The 23,374-nt window shown below is 42.0% G+C and overlaps 1 protein-coding gene across 3 annotated transcripts in view; it reads right to left on the bottom strand.

The window, feature by feature from the left end:
- Positions 1-23,374, bottom strand: part of pdhx (pyruvate dehydrogenase complex component X) — a 257,707-nt gene that overhangs the window by 66,034 nt on the left and 168,299 nt on the right. For all 3 annotated transcript variants that reach the window (XM_068045918.1, XM_068045917.1, XM_068045919.1), the window contains one exon: positions 4,889-5,036. In XM_068045918.1, the coding sequence (XP_067902019.1) occupies positions 4,889-5,036 (148 nt within the window). The remainder of the gene's footprint in view (positions 1-4,888; positions 5,037-23,374) is intronic.

Raw genomic sequence — 23,374 nt, 5'->3', positions numbered from 1 at the left:
CCACCCACCCACCCCCAGCCCAATACTTCGTGACCACCCCCCCCCCACCGCCACCTTCAATCCCACCTCAGCGAGCCACAGAAAATCTCAGCCATGATGTTTGTTGTTGTTGTACAGATTTAATCTGGTGCATAATTGTCCCTTCAACTGGACTCAACACTTTCTTTTAATCTTTATTGATTTTCTTACAATCCTATGAAACTCCATGGGATGTTTTTCTTCATTAAAGGTGCAATATAAATGCAAGTTGATGATCAGCAATGCAATATTCAGTATTAGAAATGGATTGAAAATAACTGGTGCATATAATAGCGAAAAAAATGAACACTAAAAAAATGTAAAGGTTATTTAGCAGCAGAATGATTAACTTGGCTCTGTGATACCTCTCATGCTCGCAATAGGAGATTAAACAAAGCAGCTTATGTGGACTGTACAGTACCAGAAGCCAATGACTCCAGTATTAAATCCTATTAGAACACTTCAACTAGCATAATCTTCGCAACTCTTTGGGATTGTTAATGCATTTCCATCTTAAATAAAGGACATGTGCAAGAGGGGAGGTGCACTGAACCAAGGAACATGCCATCGATGGCCACACATAACCTTTATTATCCAAATATTTTGAACACACATTGTTACAGTCTAATGCTATGGTCCTTTGCAACCTGTACGTTAGTGCAATGCATGGCATTGCCCGGGGTTTGGTGGGGGGGGGGGGGGGGGAGAGGGGGGGGAAGAGAGGGGGAGGGTGCAGTTAAAAATGTAAGAACAGTCCTGTGCAGATACTGCTGAAATTGCAGCACAGGTGCTCAGCAAATGGTCAGTAACTGCAGACCTGAATTTGATAAATAAGGCAAGACCACGTGATCCACAAGTCTGATTATTATCTTGATTAGAGACTATGAAATTGTGCAATAGGATTTGCGTGGGAAAATATTTTGTTTTATTTTTCCTTTTTCTTGGAAGAAAGGTGGTGAGGATTGAAAGTGTTTAAACTTGCTTATTGGATATGAATGAAGCTCCAATGGTCTGTGGCAGCTGTGGCCCTCAGCAGGCTTGAGCTGCCAGCAGTTTCAGACAGGGAAGTCTCTGTGAGCTAGCTCACTTCGGTTTCCTTCCCACATTCTGGTAATGAGATAGGGGAGGGAAGATTATTCAAATTTGTTTAGTTCTCAACAATTGCAATGTTTTAACTTGGAAGGTGAAATATTAGACAGGCAGCTGTAAAGATGCCACAACTTTTTGTAAACCTAGTCTTCAGTGGATTTGTTACATAATACACTGTGGCACAATTATTCTGCTTTTATATTTGGGAAGAATATAATAATTACTTTGATATTGACAAAACAGTCAGATTTAAATAGAAGTGAAGGTTCCTTTTTTCCCCAGATAAAACAGTGCTCCTGTCTCTGGCATGGACCCAGATTCAGCAAATGAACGCTCTTCCCTTCCCCTCAGATTTAAAGCCGAGAGCCTCATTGTACAAATAAAGTCACTTTACCCTGTCCAGATCAACGTGTATGCAGCTGTTGTTAAACCTACTGGAACGCTGAACATTACTTCAGCTGTAAGAGGTGTATTTGTGCTTTGTGCGTCCAAGTGGGGAAGGGAAAGAGCACCTTAATTCTCCAGAGGACTGCATACATTAGTTTCTACCAAATTATACTAAGGTAGCTTGAGGCGACCAAGCAGGAAGAAAATTCTGAAACATCACACATGGTAGGTCGAATTTGCCTTCTCCCTTCTAGTTTTCAGTGAAGTTACTGCCTTGACTGATTCCCTTTGCTAAAGGATTACTATTTGCGAAGCTAACAGGAGCTCCTAAAAGTTTCCAATTGAAAAGAAAGGAAAGGGAAGGAAAACACAGTAAACGTTCTGCACTCTAAACAACAGTACAGTAAAAACTGACTGCTTTGACCTGAAGAAGAGATTCAGCACTTTGAGGGTGAGCTGGTGAATGGGATTCAATGAAAACAAGGTTTGCCTTCCAACTAGGGGTCTAAACCAACAGAAATTCTGCACATAATCAGCAGGTCTTTGACTGCAACATTTCTGTTGAGGGACACGCTAATCGTTCTGTGACAGCTGGATGGCTGTGCCACAAATATTCTCCCATACAATAAATAGAAGGTGTACTGTGTGGAACAGTGGCATCCATCCTGCACTTCTCAAGTAAAGTGAGACTATATGATTCGTGACTGGCAGAAATGCAGTTATGAGAATCACCTAAACCCCAAGATACATTGAAGTCTTATAATTTATGTTGATTCTTGTTTTCTGTTGATCATTCTAGACTGCATTCAATAAGCTTGAAATATTTTGGCACAACCATTTATCTGGCAGAGAGTAGCTATATCTCAGGTTTACAATGACCATGTAAACCACCTGAGTTTTAAGCTTTTGGTGCAGGTTGGCATCTAATTCCCTTGATGAGACAGATTATAATTTGGTAATCAGTCACTCCCCCTTATTCATTATTCTCCAAACTAGCGACATATAATAAATTGTTCTTGTTACACTGTTTTATGACAGGAATGCTGTATCATTTAAGACCCAGGCACCTGATTCAAATGGAATTACTGCTTGAAGATTTTGTTAAAATGGTAAGAGATTCCTTATTCTAGGCAGTGGGAGCACAGTGACACATGTGTGGGAAACCCCTCTTAACATACATTATTTAATATGAATGCTGCTCCTGGCTACCTCTACACTTTGCTTCAATATGTGTCATGTGGCTAAAAATGCATATTTACACCTTTTTTTGAGGTTGAAATGATGAGCAATTTGACTGAACAGCTTAATGGAAGGAGCAACAGACTGCATCAGTCATACCCATCAGCTGAAGCCAACTTATATGGTGTTTTGTGCTGTCAATTTAAACGCACTGGCAACTGAATAAAACATCCAAACTTACAGCCAAAGAGAAACCACTTTGACTCATGACTCTGAGGTATATTCAAACACAAGCCCCAGGCTTTAAACTGCAGGGCTCTAACCTCTTTCAGAACAATTGCAGAAAAAAATAGTATACTTTCCTCTCCGACACAAAAATCGCCTGCTCACATTCAAAGAAGCTGATCCTCAGGAGTAAATTCTCACTATAGTAAATATTAAGCCACAAATTGCTGTCAAAATAACTGAGAGACTAATATACCATTACTTATGCATAAATGGTATGGCAACTTCAAGAAGCAGATTCCTGGTGAAATGTAAATATCTAAACGTTGCTGTCCGAGTTGCACCGTTATGCTGTTAGTTTTGTGAATATGGCATTTCACTATCTGCTTCATCTCATTGATATGCATTGAATGGTGTTTTTTTGCAGTAGATATGAACTAAATCTACTGCAGATATGTAGAGCTAGTAATTACCAGCCTAAGTACCATTTTAACAATATGATGTGTTAATTTTTTTTGGAAAAGACTTTAACTGTCTTTCTTTCTCTCTCTTAATCCAGTCTTTCCGATGCTCTTTTTCTCCTCTTTCTATACCTCTCTATACTTTCTGATGTGACATTGAATTCGCCTTTAAGTCGCCCTCCTTCTCAGTCCTTCCTCTGTTTATTTCCCAATAGTTAAATCTCATTGATTAAAAAGAAATCCTGTTGGTTGCCCACTCAGGTCCCGGATGCCCCGTTTCCCTCAGTGCGCTGTTATTAGCGCACTTTCAGCAACTTAGGGCTGAATTGTGGTTCCAGGGTCCTGATCCCGAGGTTGCCTCTGGGAACCCTGTCCAATTAAGGATGACAGACGGACTCCACAGCAAGGAGGGTCAATTGGAGTGACCGAGGTTCTGGGTGGTCAGCAGCCCCACCAGGAGAGATGGCCGCTGCCTCTGTAGGTGGGGGACCGCAAAGGCACCTCAAACTGGAGGTGCACTCCAAAGACTTGTAAATGGTACAAAATATACTGTTGCTACAGCTACCAGAACGTCATAGTGGAGAGGCAATCCCTTCAGAGGATGACCTGTAGCTGTGGCTGTAACCCTGAAGCCCATTGGATCCATGCTGGGCTGCTTTGCATGGATGGGCCACTGGCACCTACCAACCCCGGCCTGCCACTGGGAAGCTGTCACCATTCCGCCTAAAGGCTCCAGCCATTTCAGGATGACTGTCTACCATCTGGAAAATCCAGATGGCATGTGAAGAGCGCCCTCAATGGGCACTTTAATTGGCCGCTGCTGCTGGACAGGTAGCCATCACCCCACTGAAGCTGCCTCCCTGGATGCAGGCCAGAGGTGGTAACATGCCAGCATGCCAGCCATTAGTGAGAAATTAATGGCCTGACTGCCTCCAAACCCGCCTCTGCCTCAGGATAAAACTTCAGCCTTTAGTGGGCAAAAATGCTTTGGGCTGAAGGGTGCAGGGACAAGTCCAAATAACGGGAGACATTGTTAGATGCCCTGCTATATTGGCTTAAGAGGAGGGGAGAAAGACAGAAAGGGAAAAGTAAGAAGAAAATCTGCTACTTTATAATTAATGGCATTGCTGACAAGGAAATGCTGTTACAGCACAGACGATATGCATTACACCTCATGGTTGTGCTGATAAAGCTGAGAAAATGTCCTACGTTATTTGGTTGGTGGTAATATTCCTTTAATCATCAGTGTTTCTAGAAAAAGAATAGAAAATGCCAGAGATGCACAATATTCACTGTTTGAATCAGAAAGACTGGTTCACAGTGCTGATGGTGAGTCCCATGCAAATATTAACTGACTTTTCTCTTTCACACATTTCCTGATCTGAGGTGTTTTCTGTTTTTACTTTACATTTACAACATTAGTGTCACGTGTTCTGCAAGGTTTAGATGACAGAAATGGCTGTGGAGGGACACATGAAAAAGAAGCCATGTCTTTCTGACAGTAATATCAAATTAATAGCAAAACCCACCTTTGGCTAATTGCTTCCTCGTCTTTAAGACTTGTTCAATGTTGCAGTCGATGCTGGCGTATGAATGAGGGATGGTAGTCTTGGACTCTGTTAGCCTCCGTGCAATGACTTGCCGAACATTACTAGCTGGGATTTCAGTAAATGTGCCCTGAAAGTAATAGGAAACAATGTAAATTGCTAAATAAAAGAAATAACTTGCATTTATTCAACACATTTCATACCAACAGAATGTTCCAAAGTGCTTCACAGCCAATACATTATTTTAAGTGTAGTCACTGCTGTTAAATAGTCAAGGTGGTTAACTCTTTGCTGATCTCTGAAATAGCCTAGCAAGCCACTTAGTCATATTCAAGAAGGTGGCTCACCTTCTGAAGGGCACTTAGGGATGGGCAATGTTGGCCTTGCCAGAGGTGCTCACATCCCACGAATGAATGAAGAAAAAATAAATGGCAGTCAAATTGCACACAGCAAAGTATACTAACAGCATTAAGATGAATGATCAGCTAATCTGTTTTGGTGTGTTGAATGAGGATGAATGTTGACCAACATACCCATAGAATTCCCTGTTCTTCGAAATATGCCCATAAAAGACACTTTACATCAATCTAAACAGGTAGGTAGCACCTTTCATCCAAAAGACGCTGCAGCTGACAATGCAGCTAGGTTATGTGTTCAAATTGTGGAGCCAGGCTTCAACCCATGACCTTCTGACACTCAAACTTAGGTTGGTAGTGTGAAAGTCAGTGCCACGGAAGATTGCCATTGTCTTCATGTGTGTAGCCCCTAAGCTCTAGACTGTGCCCTGCTGGATCCACATATCAGTGTTCAGAACTGTGCTAATTCACATATATTAGGATGCATCTGAATTTGGCCATGCCAACCAAACATAAGCTACAAACACATTTCATCAAAAGCTGCAAGTTATCTGACTGCATCTTTGACAAATCTGAATCAGATTTTTCCCAAAATTTAAAACCTAATTTTAATATCTGAAAGGCAATGCCAAAATTGGGTTCAGATTTGAATCCCCAACAACTTTGCTCAACCTTTACAATCCTGCTTTATTTAAACCATTCAATCCCTTCTGTGCAAGATAATCAAGAGCATAAAAGGACACATATTCATAATATGGTTTGGAAGCCACCATGTCAAGCGTGTACATATCAGTATTTCAGATGGCGCTCACATTCAGGATTCTTTTTCAGTTCCCCAGACTAAGACTGGCTGAGGCAGCGATTCTTACTGGACCACTCAAGCCTATCCAATTAATGTGGGGATATAGAGAAATGACAAAAATTTTAAATCCAAAAAAACCCCAAATGATATCAGAAATATCTTGTTTAATTAGTCAAGCTGCAAAGAAAAGCAAACTTCAAAACCTAACTCCACATTAGTCTGAATGCACAGCTGTACATAGTGTTGTTTTTTCCAGATAAACTCAGATCAATGGGTGACTGAAGAATCTTAATAAAATATTGCAATTTGCCATATGTATTTTTACATGCCATTTTCCAAAATATTTTTAGTATTTTTAAAATCACAGAGCCCCAATCAAAAGGTAAAAGCTAAATAAGATACAAGCTTGGTAAGTGCAAGGGGTAAATATTATTTTGTACTTTCTTCATTCCGATGCACTGTTTGTACATTCTACAGTTAATGCTAGTTACTAGGCAATCTGCCACCCCAAACCAGTCTAGCCCAGCCATGGCTCCTGTCCCATATTATTCTTAGTGCCCTCCCATTTGGCTTAAAAACTTTGGATGGGCAATAAATGTGGCTTTGCCAGTAAAATCCACATTTAGAGAACAGAAAAAAAATGGACAGATACCCATGGTCATTAGCAGAGGTCTGGGAACTCTATATTTCTTAGCTGGCACTGAGGCTATTGGGAAGCGTACACGAATGCAGTTTGGCTGTTATACTGGGCAATTAATTGCTAATTTTAAAAAAATGGTGTGAATTTTGTGCTCACCAAGGTAAGAGATGTTATTACAAAAGCAAAATACTGCACATGCTGGAAATCAAATAAAAACAAACTGCTGGAAATGCTCAGCAGGTCTGGCAACATCTGTGCAGAGATAAAGAGTTAATGTTTCAGGTCGATGACCTTTCATCAGAACTGGGAAAAGTTAGAGATATAACAGATCTTAAGCATGTGAAAGTGAGGATGTTAGGCAACAGAAGAAAAGGGAAGGTCTGTGATGGTGGGGGGGGGGGGGGGGGGGTGGGGGGTTGGTGGGGAAGGAAAGAAAGATTAAATGAGAAAAGGGCTCATGGTGCAAGGTCAAAGGGAGTAGTGATGGGACAAGTAAAGCAACAAGAGGTTTGTCTAGAGGTGGTGTAAATGGCAGAATCATGAACAGTTGCCATCTGAAAGCAAAAAAAGGGGAGAGAAGCAATCGAATAAAACCAAAACCAGCAAAGAAAAATGGAAACAAAATAGGGGCAGAGGTTACAAGCTAAAATTGTTGAACTTAACATTGAATCCGGAAGGCTGTTAACTGCCCAGTCGAAAGATGAGCTGCTGTTCCTCAAGCTCATGCTTGGAACACTGCAGGAGGCCGAAGACAGAAAGGGTCAAGGGGAACAAGGCGGAGAATTAAAACAACGGGCGATTGGAAGCTCGGGGTTATGCCTGCGGACTGAATGGAGGTGTCCCACAAAGCCATCACCTAATCTGTGTTTGGTCTTCCCAATGTAGAGACCACCACATCGGAAGCACTGAACACAGTACACTAAATTGAAAGTAAATCACTGTTTCACCTAAAAGGAGTGTTTGGGGCCTAGGACGCTGAGGATGGAGGAGGTAAAAGGGCAGGTATTGTAGTTCCTGCTCTTGGGAAGGGGTGTTGGGGGTAACTAAGGAGTGGACCAGGGTGTCATGGAGGGAAGGGTCCTTTCAGAATGCTGAAATTGAAGGGGAGGGAAGGGGAAGATGTGCTTGGTGTGGTATCACACTGGAGGTGGCAGAAATGTTGGAGGATGATCTGTTGAATGCGGAGGCCGGTGGCATGCAAGGTGAAGACAAGGGGAAGGATTTGGGAGGGAAGGAGAAGTCGTGAGAGCAGAAGTGCATGAAATGGAATGGACACGGTCGAGGGGCCTATCAACCACAGTGAGGGGTATTCCTCGGTTGAGAAAAAAAGACAATATATATATGCTCGCAAAGAAGGCTGCACAGTCAGAACAGATGCGATGGAGACGGAGAACCTGGGAGAATGGAAGAGAGTCCTTATAACAAGCAGAGAGTGAGGAGGTGTAGTTAGAAATGGAGATAACAAAGTCGAGGAAGGGAAGAGTTGGAGATGGACCATATGAAGGCAAGAGAAGGGTGGAAATTGGAAGCAAAGTTGATGAAATTTTCCAGTTCAGGACGAGAATAGGAAATGGCACCGATACAGTCAGCAATGTACTGGAATAAGGGGTGAGGGAGGGGGCTTGAGTAGGACTGGAACAAAAAAATGCTCCACATATCCCACAAAAAGCAGACATAGCTAGGACCCATGTGGGTACCCATAGCAACACATTTTATTTGGAGGAAGTGAATGGAGTTAGAGAAGTTGTGCATTCTGAGAACACTTTACAGTCTTCTGGACTCAATAATTTTAGATTGCAACCTCTGCTCCATTTTCTTTTCTTTTTCTTTGTTGGTTTTGGTTTGATTCCCTCATTTCTTTCCCCTTTGCTTTCTTATGGCATCTGTTCACGATTCTGACATTCACAACTCCTCTAGATGCATCTTTTATCTCTTTGCTTGTCCCATTACACTCGCTTTGGCCTTGTACCATAAGCCCTTTAGTCGTTTAATCTCTCCTGTCTTCCAGGTCTTCCCTTTTGTTACATACCTCCCCCCGTCCCGACCTTTACTTACTAAAAAACCTATCTTATCTCTAACTTTTTCCAGTTCTGATGAAAGGCCATTGACCTGAAAAGTCAACTCTGTTTATCGCTCCACAGATGTCACCAGACCTGCTGAGGATTTCCAGCATTTTCTGCTTTTATATAAGAGACTTTATTGCTGGGAAATAAAAATATTCGATTTGTGGTACTCACTTAACATTTTACTTTCACAGAAGATATAATCATGTTACTATTTGTTTTCTCTAATGAAGAGACTTAAAATGTAGGGGGCATGATATGCAGATGATACAAAAAATGATCACATGGTCGATAGTGAGGAAGAAAACTAGATTGCAGGAAGATATCAATGGACTGGTCAGGTGGGTAGAAAAGTGGCAAATGGAATTCAATCCGGAGAAGTGTGAAAATGCACTTTGGGTTCTATCCAGATATTTCACAGGAAAGGATGCTCTGAAGTAGTACTTGAACAGATCTCCACAGCATTTTGACGATGAACATGAGCTTACTCGTATCAGTCGATTATACTTGCTTACTCCGCAAATACTATGGTGCACAGAAATCTGAAAGACTACTAGAATTGTCTACTGGAAGTTAATGGGCACTACATAATCTTTATCAATGCATTGTGCAAATAAAGGATTAAAATACAGAAGTTTAGTTTGACAGGCACAGCAGTGCTGGAAGTCAAAATGCATCATTATGATGTTGTACAATATAATCCCACTGTGGAGCCTGTTTTAGAGCATCAAGTGGTTGAGTCGATAAACGACTTGAGCTTTCACTATCTTGGTTTAAGACAACCCTTGAATACATCAGCATCACGCCATCCATTGTGGACCGAGTGTTATCCTGCATCTGGAAAATGGAAAGGCCCTCACCATCTTGCATCTGTGCAGGTTATACAAGGATGCAGGATACAGCCATCTCACACATGTTTCTACATTGAGTAATACAAGTTAGGTACCATACAGTCCAAAATATCTTTCAAAACACAGAAACTTTAAGGCACAGGAGGTCATTGGCCCATCGCACCGATGTGTTGACCAAACAAAAAAGCTCACCAACCTAATCCCACTTTTCAGCTCTCTCCAGATCCCCATCCGCTCTGAGCGAAAAATAAAATCTTCAACTCCCTTCCAATCCTTCCGCCAATTACTTTAAATCTGTGCCCCCCGACTATATACCTGCAAAAGGAAATAGGTCCTTCCTATCCACTCTATCGAGGCACCTCATAATTTTATGCAGCTCAACTAAATCTCCCCTCAGTTTCCTTTGTTCCAAAGAAAACAACCCCACTCTATCCAATCTTTACTCAGATAAAATTCTCCATTCCTGGCAACATCCTAATAAATCTCCTCTGTAAATACCCTCATATCCTTTTTGTCATGCAGTGACCAGAACAGTACACAGTACTCCGGAAGTGGCTTAAGTAGTGTCTTATACAGTTCTAGCATAACCTCCCTGCTCTTATATTCTATAAAGGAAAGCATTCCTTGTGTCTTCTTAACCACCTTATCTACTTCTGCTAGCTTCAGGGTTCTGTAGACATGCACTCCAAGGTTCTTCTGTTCCTTTATATTTCTCAGATACCTGCCATTTGTTGTGTATTCCCTTGCCTTGTTTATCCTCCCCAAATGCATTATCTCACACTTCTCCAGATTGAATTCCATTTGCCACTTTTCTACCCACCTGACGAGTCCATTGATATCTTTTTTCAGCTACAGTTTCTACAGCTTTCTTCCTCACTATCAACGTGATCAATTTTTGTATCATCTGCAAACTTTTTAATCATGCCCCCTACATTTAAGTCTAAAGCATTGATATATATCAGAAAAAGCAATGAACCTAGTATTGAACCCTACAGATCTCCACTGGAAACAACCTTCCTGTCACAACAACACCCATCAACCTTTACCCTTTGCTTTCTGCCACGGACCCAATTTTGGGTCCAACTGGTCACTTGCCCTTGCATCCCATGGCCTCTTACTTTACTGATCAGTCTGCCATGTGAGACCTTGTCGAAAGCCTTGATAAAAATCCATGTAGACTACATCAAATGCACTACCCTCATTGAATTTTTGAGGAGGTAATGAGGAGGGTCAATCAAGTTTGTCAGACACAACCTTCATTTCAGAACTTTTTTCTGAGAAACAAAATCTCAAATTCTTTGATGAAAGCTGTAGTGAAATTAAAGTCTGGTCATTTATGTGCTATTGATTTTAATTTATGATCCAGTTTTCTTCAGCGATGAAACTGAGGAATTTTCTTCATTGTAAGAGTCATGGCCTTTGCACTAATTATGCCATCCATAAATTAGCACCTGTGTGGAGCTAATCGGTCTTTGTTGGAAACCTTTACAGCATAAATCCAGGAGCTAACAAACAGCACAGCAGAACTACTATGCCAGGCTGCAGTGATGCACATTTCTGAAGGTCACTGGACCAAGGCCACCCCTGTTACAAATTTTAAATGCTCGAATCTAGAATTTTTTTATAATCATATTTCTTTTTTGCAATGTTTTTGTTTTCTTTTAAAGCTGCATTACCTCACATTTCCTTCATTTAATTTGAAAGTACTTCTCAAGTAATCTTAGCTTGAGAGCAAACTTCCGATCCTGTTTAATTACTGCTGTAATTACTCAAATATGACAATTCCAGGTTTTTTGCAGTTGCTTAAATTTAGTTTGTGTAGATGTTGTGAGGACCATGGGCTCCAGTCAAACAGCAGCCTTGAGGCCTCACTCCTGCCTACAAACCTGGCTGGCTGGCTGGCTGACAGCTCTAAAGACAAAAATACCAATGGAATATATCATTATAGCTGAACAACTGAAGGGAGTGGAAGGTTTATCCCTCGTGTTACTTTAGGAAATGTTACAGAATTAAACTAAGGAAATGTGAGCGCATGTAATTTCTATGAATAGTGCCTGGCAGTTTTCCATTTGTTTACAATACAATGATGCCAGTTATGTTACAAGTAGCAGATTCCTGCAAAACAATTGCGGTCCAATTAGTACACTTATCCAATTCCATCATCGCATCCACCCCTCTCCTATGCCATCCCCATCCCATTAGAGTCATAGAGTTATACAGCACAGAAACAGGCCCTTCGGCCCATCGTGTCTGTGCCGGCCGTACAGCATCCAACTATTCTAATCCCATATTCCTGCACTTGGCCCGTAGCCTTGTATGCTGTGGCGTTTCAAGTGCTCATCTAAAATACAGTAATTCTTCCCATGCTACTCCTCTAATGCCATCCCCTCTCTCCCATGTTTTTACCCTAACCAAAGACAGTTTGGCAAAAATTTCTTCCTGAAGAGGGTTATTTTAAATGAAGGAAAAATGCAATAAGGAAATTTGCATGCAAAATGTTACAAGCATGGATAGACTTTTGAGGTTAATTCAACCTAACTGCAGGCTCATACTATCAGGATCTTCACGGGCTAGTGTAGACAAGATCTTCAAAGCTTGATGTATATTGGGAGCAGCGCGGGCTAGTGTTTAACAGTGATAAACAAGATCGATAGACAAGATCCTGTAGTGAAGTATTCGTATTTTTCACATTATTTAGCTGCATTCCAAAAATAATATTTTAAAACTGGTGGAATGCATAGAGCTCCCTTAGTGGCCAGCTAATTATGACTTCAAGGAGCAAGGTTTTAAATAAAGCTCTGCTACATCCGAGACTTTTGGTTAGATAAATACCTCGGATGAAATGCTGTTTCTCTGGCTTCGAAACACCGTGTTTCACTGAGACTCCACAGCTATCCCAAATGAGAGAGCTTGATATCATGTTTTTTTCACTTTAGAGGTAGAGCATCTCGGTATTCTCCCCCAACAATTACTTCCATGCCTTAGATAAGGCTTCAATAAGTCTTGCATTTGCCTCTTCCGCTGACCGAATGGGAACTCCCTTTTCCTAACATCAATCCATTACTGTTCCTGTAATAGAAATTACCTTCTATTTTCTTGACTGGCCACCCAGTCCCCAACAGGCCTCACAGTTCAATCGGGAAGTCAATTTGCAGGTCTTTTGATGACAATCTCAACACACTCAACTGACTGATTACCCAACATCCAAACTCCATAATTCTCAATTTACTCAACACTCACCCAGCACAATACAAGTGCACAGTTAGTATAAATAATAACATGGCCTGCTCCAAATTCAATCAACGAACTCCAATAAATGAATAGCTTGCTATTATCTAATTCTGTTTTAAACATCTCAAGTGACTACCCCTGAGGACCAACCCTGTTCCCCTATCAATCAATTTCATAGTCCTTATTCTTACAATTAAACCTCCACGGCTTCACCCCACTCTACCTCAATAATTGCCTTCATCCCTTTTTTTGTTTTTTCCATTCTTAACTCAACTTTACAAAAGAGGAGCACTGAACAAATACAAAGTCGTTGTATGCATGGCAATCTGGGCAATGCATTCCACATTCTCACAACCCTTTGTGTGAAGGGCCTTTTTACTGAATTTACCTTTAACTGACAATGCTGTTTTGAGATCATGTCCCCTTGTCTTGAATGCCTCCACTAGGGGGAGGGGTTATTCCCCATTATTTTAAACATCAATTAATTTACCCCATATATCCCCCATTTCTGTGGGACATAACTCAAGTTTATGCATCTCTCATTCTGTTTCGTCCCTTCATTCCAGGTCTCATCCTGGGGGTATTGTTCCTGGACTCCACTTTTCCCCATCCCTTCCAAGGCCACTTCAACCTAAAAAGAAAGACGTGCATTTACATAGAGCTTTTCACGACCACCAGATATTTCAAAGAGCTTTACAGCCAATGAAGCGTTTTTGAGGTGTAGTCACTGTTGTAATGTAGGAAATGTGGCAGCCTATTGGCGTAGAGCAAACTCCCACAAACAGCAATGTGATAATGACCAGATAATCTGTTTTTGTGATGTAGATTGAGGGATAAATATTGGCCAGGGCACTGGGGTTAACTCCCCTCTTGTTCTTCTTTGAGATGGTGTAATGGAATCTTTTACATCCACCTGAGGAGGCAGGCAGGGCCTTAGTTTAACATCTCACCCAAAAGATAGCACCTCTGACAATGCAGTACTCCCTCAGTACTGCAATGGAATGTCAGTCTTGAGTTTTGTGTTCCAGTCCTGCAGTGGAACTTGAACCCAGAACCTTGTGATTCAGAGGTAAGTATGCTATCATCTGAGCCACAGCTGACACTAACCTACTTAAGTTAATGCCTTTAAAACTCACATCAATACTCAAAGTGGTGTCTGAATAAATCTCTAGTAACTGTTTTCATATTCTGTACTACATGTGATGATGCTCAGCAACAGTTTCCGTTCACTGCTCTTTTCCCCCAAATGTACTGCTTCAATTTTCTTTTTAAATGAACTATACCTGCCACCCATCTGCCCACTTCACTATGTCTATGGCCAGGATGTAGATTAAGTATGCTAAGACATCATCAACTTGGAGGGTGGGGATGGGGATACTTAATCAAAGTTATCAGTGAATTTCTTGGTGTATTATGTTTCCATAGATCCCCTGCACCTTTGGATACAACGATCAATAGCTGTTACATACGTGAGCCGAGCATGCTATTTGACTGCAAGGATCATCAAAGCCAAGTATGATCCTCCCATTTAAGTAACAGAAGAACCTACAAAGCAGAAAAGTTCAAATTCTGTAACCTCCAAATGTACAAACTTCATATCCCCCAAAAGGTATGTTGTACCAAAGGGTATTCTTAAAAAAATGCAGCATGAGGAATTTAAATACGTGCTGCTTCCCCTGAATACTGAAATATAATTCAAGAAGTAATGTTGACAATGCCATATCATTCACCTGGTGCATAAAGACATGGGAAAATCCAAAGTTACATGGCAGTACAGTTGCTGCATGGAGTTAAAGGGCTGCTGTAACACATGACAGCTCTATTGCCTTATTTTGACATCATTCCTTCCTTTCTTGGAAAATAAAAGTCCTAAAACAATGTACAAAAGCCCACCACAATGTACATCTTCCTAACCAGAAAAGCAAGCATTTACTCCTACAAAAGCAAAATACTGCAGATGCTGGAAACATGAAATAGCAGAAAATGCTCCATATGCCTTCATACCTTTGGCTTGCAAAAAAATCCATCTATATCAGTTTTAAAATGATTAATTTGGCCCATCATCTCCTGCTCTTGGTAGGAGAGTTCCACAATTCTACCACGCATTTTTTTTTTAAATCAATGAAGTATTTCCTCACATCCTTCCTGAATGGCCTGGCTCCCTTCCCCATCTGCAGAAGAAATTTCTATCTAAACTATCAGTTCCTTTCAAAATCCTAAATACATCAGACCAGCCCTTAATCTTTCATATTCCAGGGAATATAAACCCAATTTATGTAATCTTTGCTCAGAATCTAACCCTGTGAGCCCTGCTAACATTCTGCAGTCCTTCCAAGTCAATAGATTTTTTCTAAGGTGCAGCACTCAGAACTGTGCACAATACCCAGATATGATCTAAGCAGGGCTTTTTATACCTTTTGGAAAAACTTCCTCTTCCTCATATTCTAGCTCCCCCAAATGTAAAAACAAACAATCCATTTGCCTTTCTGATCATTTTTTTTACCCGACCACTATATTTTAGTGTATAAAAACAGGAAATGCTGGAAATATTCAGCAGGTCTGGCAGCATCTGTGGAGAGAGAAGCGTTTACGTTTCAGGTCAGTGACCTTTCATCAGAACTGGCAAAGGTTAGAAATGTAGCAGGTTTTAAGCAAATGAAGCAGGGGTGGGGCAAAAGGGAAGGTGTTAATAGGACAGAGAATAACTGACGAAGAGGTCATGGGGCAAAGGCAAAGGGTGTGTTAATGGTGTGCTGAAAGACAAAGCGTTCGTGCAGAGAGGGTGTTAAATGACAGAATAATGAACAGCCCTGGCCAAAAGCACAAACATGAAAAAAGTGTGCAGGCACATGGGACATATACTTTTAATTCGAGTACATACCCATTACTCCTACTCCCTTCAGCCTTCTACCACTTAACCAATCTCCCAACCAGGTCAATAATTTGCCTTTAATTCTATGAGCTTAATTTTAGTCAACAGCCTCTTATGTGGAACTGATGCCTTCTGGAAATCCAGATAAACTATATCCCTGGTCATTCCCCTGTCTACTACTTTAAAAACTTCCTCAAAAAATTCAATTAGGTTCGTTAGAAATGACCTATCCATTTTAAATTCATGTTGGCTATCTCTAATCAGCTCAAATTTCTCGAAGTGCCCAGTCACTCATCCTTAATTATAGATTCCAATAGCTTCCTACAAACGGATGTTATACTAACAGGTCTACAATTTCCTGGATTCTCAGGTTTCTTAAATAATGGAGTTACATTTGCAATGTTCCAATCTAAAGGGACAATTCCTGAATTGAGAAGGCTTTGGAAGATTATGGCTAAAGCATCTGCAATTTCCTCACTTACTTGCTTTAAAAACCTAGCGTGTGAACCCTAGGTGTTAGGGATTTGTCAGTCTTTGCGACCACAATTTTTTTTCTAATACCCTTTTCTCATTTATATACTGAAGAGCATCCAGTCCTCAATTCTTAATCGTTTCCCTGGGATGTCAAGTATATTATCTTTCTCCCCTACAGGGAAGACTGACACAAAATAATTATTCAGCATAGCTGCCCTTTACTTATTTGCTTAGAGTCCTTACAAAATTCAATTTTTTTTTCATTCGTTTACAGGATGTGAACATTTCTGGCAAGGCCAGCATTTATTGCCCATCCCTAATTGCCATTGAGAAGGTGGTGGTGAGCCACCTTCTTGAACTGCTACAGTCCATATGGTGCAGGTACACCCACAGTGCATTTAGGGAGGGAGTTCCAGGGTTTTGACCCAGTGACAGTGAAGGAATGGTGATATACATCTAAGTCAGGATGGTGAGTCACTTGGAGGGGAACTGCAGGTGATAGTGTTCCCATAGGCCTTGCCCTTCTAGGTGGTAGAGGTTGTGGGTTTGGAAGGTGCTGCCGAAGCAACCTTGGTGAGCTGCTGCACTGCATCTTAGCAGTGTGTAACATCTACGTCATTGTGTGCTGGTGATGGAAGCAGTGAATGTTTAAGATGGTGGACGATCAAGTGGGCTGCTTTGTCTAGCAGGAGTCAAGCTTCTTCATTGTTGTTGGAGCTGCACTCGTCCAGGCAAGTGGAGAGTACTCCATCACACTGCTGACTTGTGCCTTATAGATAGTGGATAGGCTTTGGAGAGTTAGGAGGTGAGTTACTTGCTGCAGAATTCCCAGGCTCTGACCTGCTCTAGTAGCCACAGTATTTATGTGGCTGGTCCAGTTCAGTTCCTGGTCAATGCTTGTTGGTGGGAGATTCAGCAATGGTAATGCTATTGAATCTCAAGGGCAGATGGTTAGATTCTCTCTTGTTGGAGATGGTCATTGCCTGGCACTTAAATGGCAAGTAACATTCATGCCACATATCAGCCCAAGCCTAAATGTCGTCCAGGTCTTGCTACCTATGGGCATGGACTGTTTCAGTATCTGAGGAGTTGCGAATGCTGCTGAAAACTGTGCAATCATCAGCAAATATCCCCATTTCTGATGTTATGATGAAGGGAAGGCCATCAATGAAGCAGCTGAAGATGGTTGGGCCTAGGACAATACCCTGAGGGACTCCTGCAGTGATGACCTGGGACTGAAATGATTTGCCCCTAAAAACCATAATCATCTTCCTTTGTGCTAGATATGACTCCAAGCAGTGGAGAGAGGTCCCCCGATTCCCATTGACTTCAGTTTTGCTACTGCTCCTTGATGCCACACTCTGTCAAATACTGCCTTGATGTCAAGGGCAGTCACTCTCACCTCACCTCTGGAGTTCAGCTCTTTTGTCCATGTTTGGACCAAGGCTATAATGAGGTCTGGAGCTCAGTGGCCCTGGCGGAATCCAAACTGAGCATCGGTGAGCAGGTTATTGCCGTTTAAGAGGCTTTTGGTAGCACTGTCGACGACAGCTTCATCACTTTGCTGATGATTGAGAGTACACTAATAGGGTGGTAATTGGCTGAATTGGATTTGTCCTGCTTTTTATTTATTTATTTAGAGATACAGCACTGAAACAGGCCCTTCGGCCCACCGAGTCTGTGCCAACCATCAAACACCCATTTATACTAATCCTACCATTAAGTTATTGATTATTCCTGTCTCATTGGACATTACCAAGTCCAGAATAGCGTGCTCCCTAGTTGGCTCTCGAACGTACTGCTCTAAGAAACTGTCCCAAATACACTCATTTTCCAGGCTACCTTTGCCAATTTGATTTGCCCAATCTACATGTAGATTAAAATCACCCAGGATGATTGCGGTACCTTTCTCACACGCCCCATGTGTTTCTTCCTGAATACTCTGTTCTACAGTGTAGCAACTGTTAGGGGGTATATAAACTACTCCAAGTGCCCTCTTACCTTTCTTATTCCTACCCAAACTGATTCTACATCTTGCTCTTCTTGAGCTAAGGTAATTTCTCACTATTGGCATTAATGACATCTTTAATTAACAAAGCTATCCCCCACCTTTTCCTAGATTCCTAAAATTTCGAAATGTTGAATATCCTTCAATATTCAGGTTCCAGCCTTGGTTACCTTGAGACCATATCTCTGTAATGGCTATCAGGTCATACATATTTATTTCTTTTCTGTGCTAACAATTCATCCATTTTGTTACAAATGCTGAGTGCATTCAGACACAGAGCCTTTAACTCCAACCTTTTACCATTTCTGCAATCTTTGGCCTTATCTGCAGGTGCAGTCTTATGTCTTACCATCTATCCCTTCCTGTCACACTCTGGTTATCATTACCCAAATTGCTACCCTGAATCATAGAATCATTACAGCATAGAAGGGGCCATTCAACCCATCGTGTCCATGCTGATCCTCCTAAGAAGCAATTCACATACTGCCACTCCTCCGCCCTCTCTCCACATCCCTACACATTCCTCCCTTTCCGATATTTAGAATATTTAGAAAATGTAAAAAAATTTACGGCACAGGAGGCCACTCTGCCCATCGTGTACTGAGAAACGAACCACCCAGCCGAATCCCATTTTCCAGTACTTGCTCCGTATCCCTGGAGGTTATGGGATTTCAGGTGCATATCCAGACACCTTTTAAATGAGTTGAGAGTTTCTGCCTCTACTACCCTTTCAGGAAGTGAGTTCCAGACCCCCACCACCCTCTGGGTGAAAAAGTGTTTCCTCACCTCCCCTCTAATCCTTCTACCAATCACTGACCCCTCTGCTAGGGTAAATAGGTCCTTCCCATCCACTCTATCCAGGCCCCTCACAACCTTGTACACCTCAATCAGATCTCCCCTCAGCCTCCTCTGTTCCAAGGAAAACAACTTCAGCCTATCCAATCTTTCCTCATAGCTGCAATTTTCTAGTCCTGGCAACATACTCGTAAATCTCCTCTCTAATACAACTACATTCTTACTGTAATGAGGTGACCAGAACTGCACAAAGTACTCAAGTTGTGGCCTAACTAGTGTTTTATATAACTCCAGCATTACCTCCCTGCTCTTATATTCTATGCCTTGGCTAATAAAGGAAATTATTCCAAATGCCTTCTTAACCACCCTATCAACCTGTCCTGCTACCTTCAGGGATCTGTGGACATGCACTCCAAGGCCCCTCACTTTCTCTATCAGTATCCTCCCATTTATTGTGCATTCCTTTGCTTTGTTTGACCTCCCCAAATGCATCACCTCACGCTTCTCTGGGTTGAATTCCATTTGCCACTTTTCTGCTCACCTGACCAGTCCATTGATATATTCCTGCGGTCTACAGCTTCCTCCTTATTATCAACCACGTGACCAATTTTTGTGTCATCTGCAAACATCATGATCACAGCGGCACAGTGGCTAGCACCGCAGCCTCACAGCTCCAGCGACCCGGGTTTAATTCTGGGTACTGCCTGTGTGGAATTTGCAAGTTCTCCCTGTGTCTGCGTGGATTTCCTCCGGGTGCTCCGGTTTCCTCCCACATGCCAAAGACTTGCAGGTTGATAGGTAAATTGGCCATTATAAATTGCCCCTAGTATAGGTAGGTGGTAGGGAAATATAGGGACAGGTGGGGATGTGGTAGGAATATGGAATTAGTGTAGGATTAGTATAAATGGGTGGTTGATGGTCGGCACAGACTCGGTGGGCCAGAGGGCCTGTTTCAGTGCTGTGTCTCTAAAAAAAAAAATGCCCCCTACATTTAAGTCCAATCATTCATATATAACACAAAAATCAGGGGAGCTAGTACTGAGCCCTGCGGTACCCCACTGGAAAGAGCCCTCCAGTTGCAAAAACACCCTGAGCATATTTTGCATTCAGCTTACTGCATTTCCCTGGATCCCGTGTTTTTTTTAAAACCAATCTGCCATGTGGGACCTTGTTGAAAGCCTTGCTAAAATCTATGCAGACCACATCAACTGCACTACCCTCATCACTCTTCCTTGTTACCTCCTCAAAAAATTCAATCGAGCTTGTCAGACATGATCTTCCCTTAACAAATCTTTGTTGAATGTCCTTGATTAATCCCATCTCTCCGAATTGATTCCAATAATTTGCCCACTACCGAGGTTAAACTGACTAGTCTGTAGTTATTCAGTCTACCTCTTGCTCCCTTTTTAAACAAAGACACAACATTAGCAGTCCTCCAATCCTCTGGAAGCATCCAGTGGAAAATGAGGATTGAAAAATGATGATCAGAGCATCTGCTATTTCCTCCCTGGCTTCCTTTAATAGCCTGGGGTACATTTCATCTGGCCCTGGTGATTTATCCAGTTTCAAGGATGCTAATCCCCTTAATACTTCCTCTCTCCCTATGTTTATCACATCCAATATTTCACACTCCTCCTCCTTAAATACAATGCCTGTATCGTCCCCCTCTTTTGTGAAGACAGACACAAAGTATTCATTTAGAACCATACCCACATCTTCTGCCTCTACACATAGGCTACCTTTTTGGTCTTTTATGGGCCTTACTCTTTCCTTAGCTATCCTCTGACTCTTAATGTGTTGATAAAACATCTTTGGGTTCTCCTTGATTTTGCTTGCCAATGTTCTTTCATGACCTCTCTTTGCTTTCCTAATTTCCTTTTTGATTTTGCCCCTACAATTTCTATACCCATCTCAGCTTTCTGCAGCATTCAGTTCTTGGTATCTGACATAAGCTTCCCTTTTCTGCCTTATCTTACCCGTATGCTCCTTGACACCCAGGGAGCTCTAGATTTGGCCATTCTAACCTTTTTCTTTGTGGGAACACGTTTACTCTGAACCCCTTGAATCTCCTTTGAATGCCTCCCACTGTTCTGACACTGATTAATTTTCAAGTAGCTGTTTCCAGTCCACCTTTGCTAAATCACTCCTCAGCTTAGTAAAATTGGCCTTACCGAATTTAGAGCTTTAACTCCTGTTCTATCTCTGTCCTTTTCCATAATTATGTTGAAACCAACTGAGTTATGACCACTAGCACCAAAATGCTCTCCCGTTGCCACTCCTTCCACCTGCCCAGCTTCATCACCTAAAACCACATTCAGAACCGCACCCTCTCTTGTTGGACTTGCTACATACTGGCTAAAAAAGTTCTCCTGAATGCACCTTAAGAATTTTGTTCCCTCCATGCCTTTCATACAAAACTATCCCAGTTAATATTGGGGTGGTTAAAATCCAACATGACTTGCCCTATTGTTTTTGCATTTTTCAGAGATTTGTTTACATATTTGCTCTTCTATCTCTGACTGTTTGGGGGTCTATAGTACACTCCTAGTAGTGTGACAGCCCCTTTTTATTCTTCAGCTCAAACCATATGGCCTCATTTGATGATCCTTCTATCATATCATCCCTCCTCACAGCTATAATTGTTTCTTCGACCAAAACTGCCACACCATCCTTTTTTATCCCCGTCTCTATCTTGTCTGAAAACCATGTAACCAGGAATGTTAAGCTGCTATTCCTGTCCCTCTTTATGCCATGTTTCTGGAATAGCTATATCATCATACATTTCTATCTGTGCTCTCAGCTCGTCTGCTTTATTTGCTGTACTCCTTGCAATGAAGCATACACCCTTGAGCGCTGCCAAATGTTTTTTTTTAAATTTCCTAACCGTTGTTTCCTCTGCTTTCCAGACTCATTCACTAATTTTCTGCCTTACATTTTCATTTCTGATTTTGTCCCATCTGAATTCACCCTCAGGTTCTCACCCACCTGCCGAAATAGTTTAAACCCTACCCAACAGCACTATCAAATCTCCCCGCAAGGATATTTGTCCCAGCCCTGTTGAGGTGCAAACCGTCCTGCTTGTACAGGTCCCACCTCCCCCAGAACCAGTCCCAAAGCCCCAGGAATCTAAAGCCCTCCCTCCTGCACCATGTCTCCAGCCAACAATCACCTGCTCTAACCTATTTCTATGCTCACTGGCAAGTGGCACTGGGAGCAATCCAGAGATTACTACCTTTAAGGTCCTGCTTTTTAATGATTTTCCTAACTCCTTAAACTCTGCCCGCAGGACCTCATCCTTTTTCTTAGCCTACTTGTTGATATCAGTATGGACCACGACCTCTGGCTGTTCACCCTCCCCCTCCAGAATGCCTGCAACCACTCAGTGACATCCATGACCCTGGCACCAGGGAGCAACATACTATTCTGGATTCATGACTGAGGCCACAAAATACCTGTCTGCTTCCCTAACTATAGACTCCTCTATCACTATTGCTCTACCAGTCTTCCTTGCACTCCCCTGTACAGCTGAACCACCCATGCTGCCATGGACTTGGCTCTGGCTGGATTCCCTCAATGAACCATCTCTCATCAGTATTCAGAACTGAATACTTGTTGCAGAGTGGGATGCACTCAAGGGACTCCTGCACTACCTGCCTGTTTCTTTTTGACTATCTTGTGGTCATCCATTTCCTGTCTCCTTGTGTATAAGCTTCAGGGTGACCACATCTATAGACATGCTACCACATAGCTCTCACCCTCACGGATGCACCACAGTATCGTCAGCTGCTGCTCAAGTTCTGCAACCTGCAATTCAAGCTGCTGCAACTGTTGATACTTCCTACAGAAATGGTTATCCAGGACAGGAGAAGTGTCTTGGAATTCCCACATAGCACAGGAGGTGCACTCCAGAGTTAGTTACTGCTAATAAACCTTACCACTGGTAATAAACCTTACCAATGCTAATAAAGCTTTGCCAATAATAATAAACCTTACTACTATTAATAAACCACATTAATACTGATAAACCCAACTAATACTTAATACACCTTATGTAAAAATACAAGACAAGACTCAGCAACTACTCACTTGTTACTTGCTATTAATAGTTAATACTTTTAATGTTTTTTTAAACTCACGGTTGTTTAGCCTCAGTCCCGAAGCCGCAATACTCACCAGCCAATCCACTTATGACTTTCCAGTGATGTGACTGTTTGATTTTTTTTTCAATCTTGGCGCTCTGTAGAAGCTGCAGCTGTAGCAGTGTGCCTCTGCTCTCTCCCAGGTAACTGCAGGCCCTGAGCCTCATTCAGTATTCATATCCTTTCCCTCTCCGCTGTGTTCTGTTGCAGGCCCACTGCCTCCACGCTCTCCCTGCT

The sequence above is a fragment of the Heterodontus francisci genome, chromosome 14, assembly GCF_036365525.1.
Source record: "Heterodontus francisci isolate sHetFra1 chromosome 14, sHetFra1.hap1, whole genome shotgun sequence".
NCBI lineage: Eukaryota > Metazoa > Chordata > Chondrichthyes > Heterodontiformes > Heterodontidae > Heterodontus > Heterodontus francisci.
The sequence above is the reverse complement of the archived record's forward strand: the minus strand, read 5'-3'. Positions and strand labels throughout refer to the sequence as shown.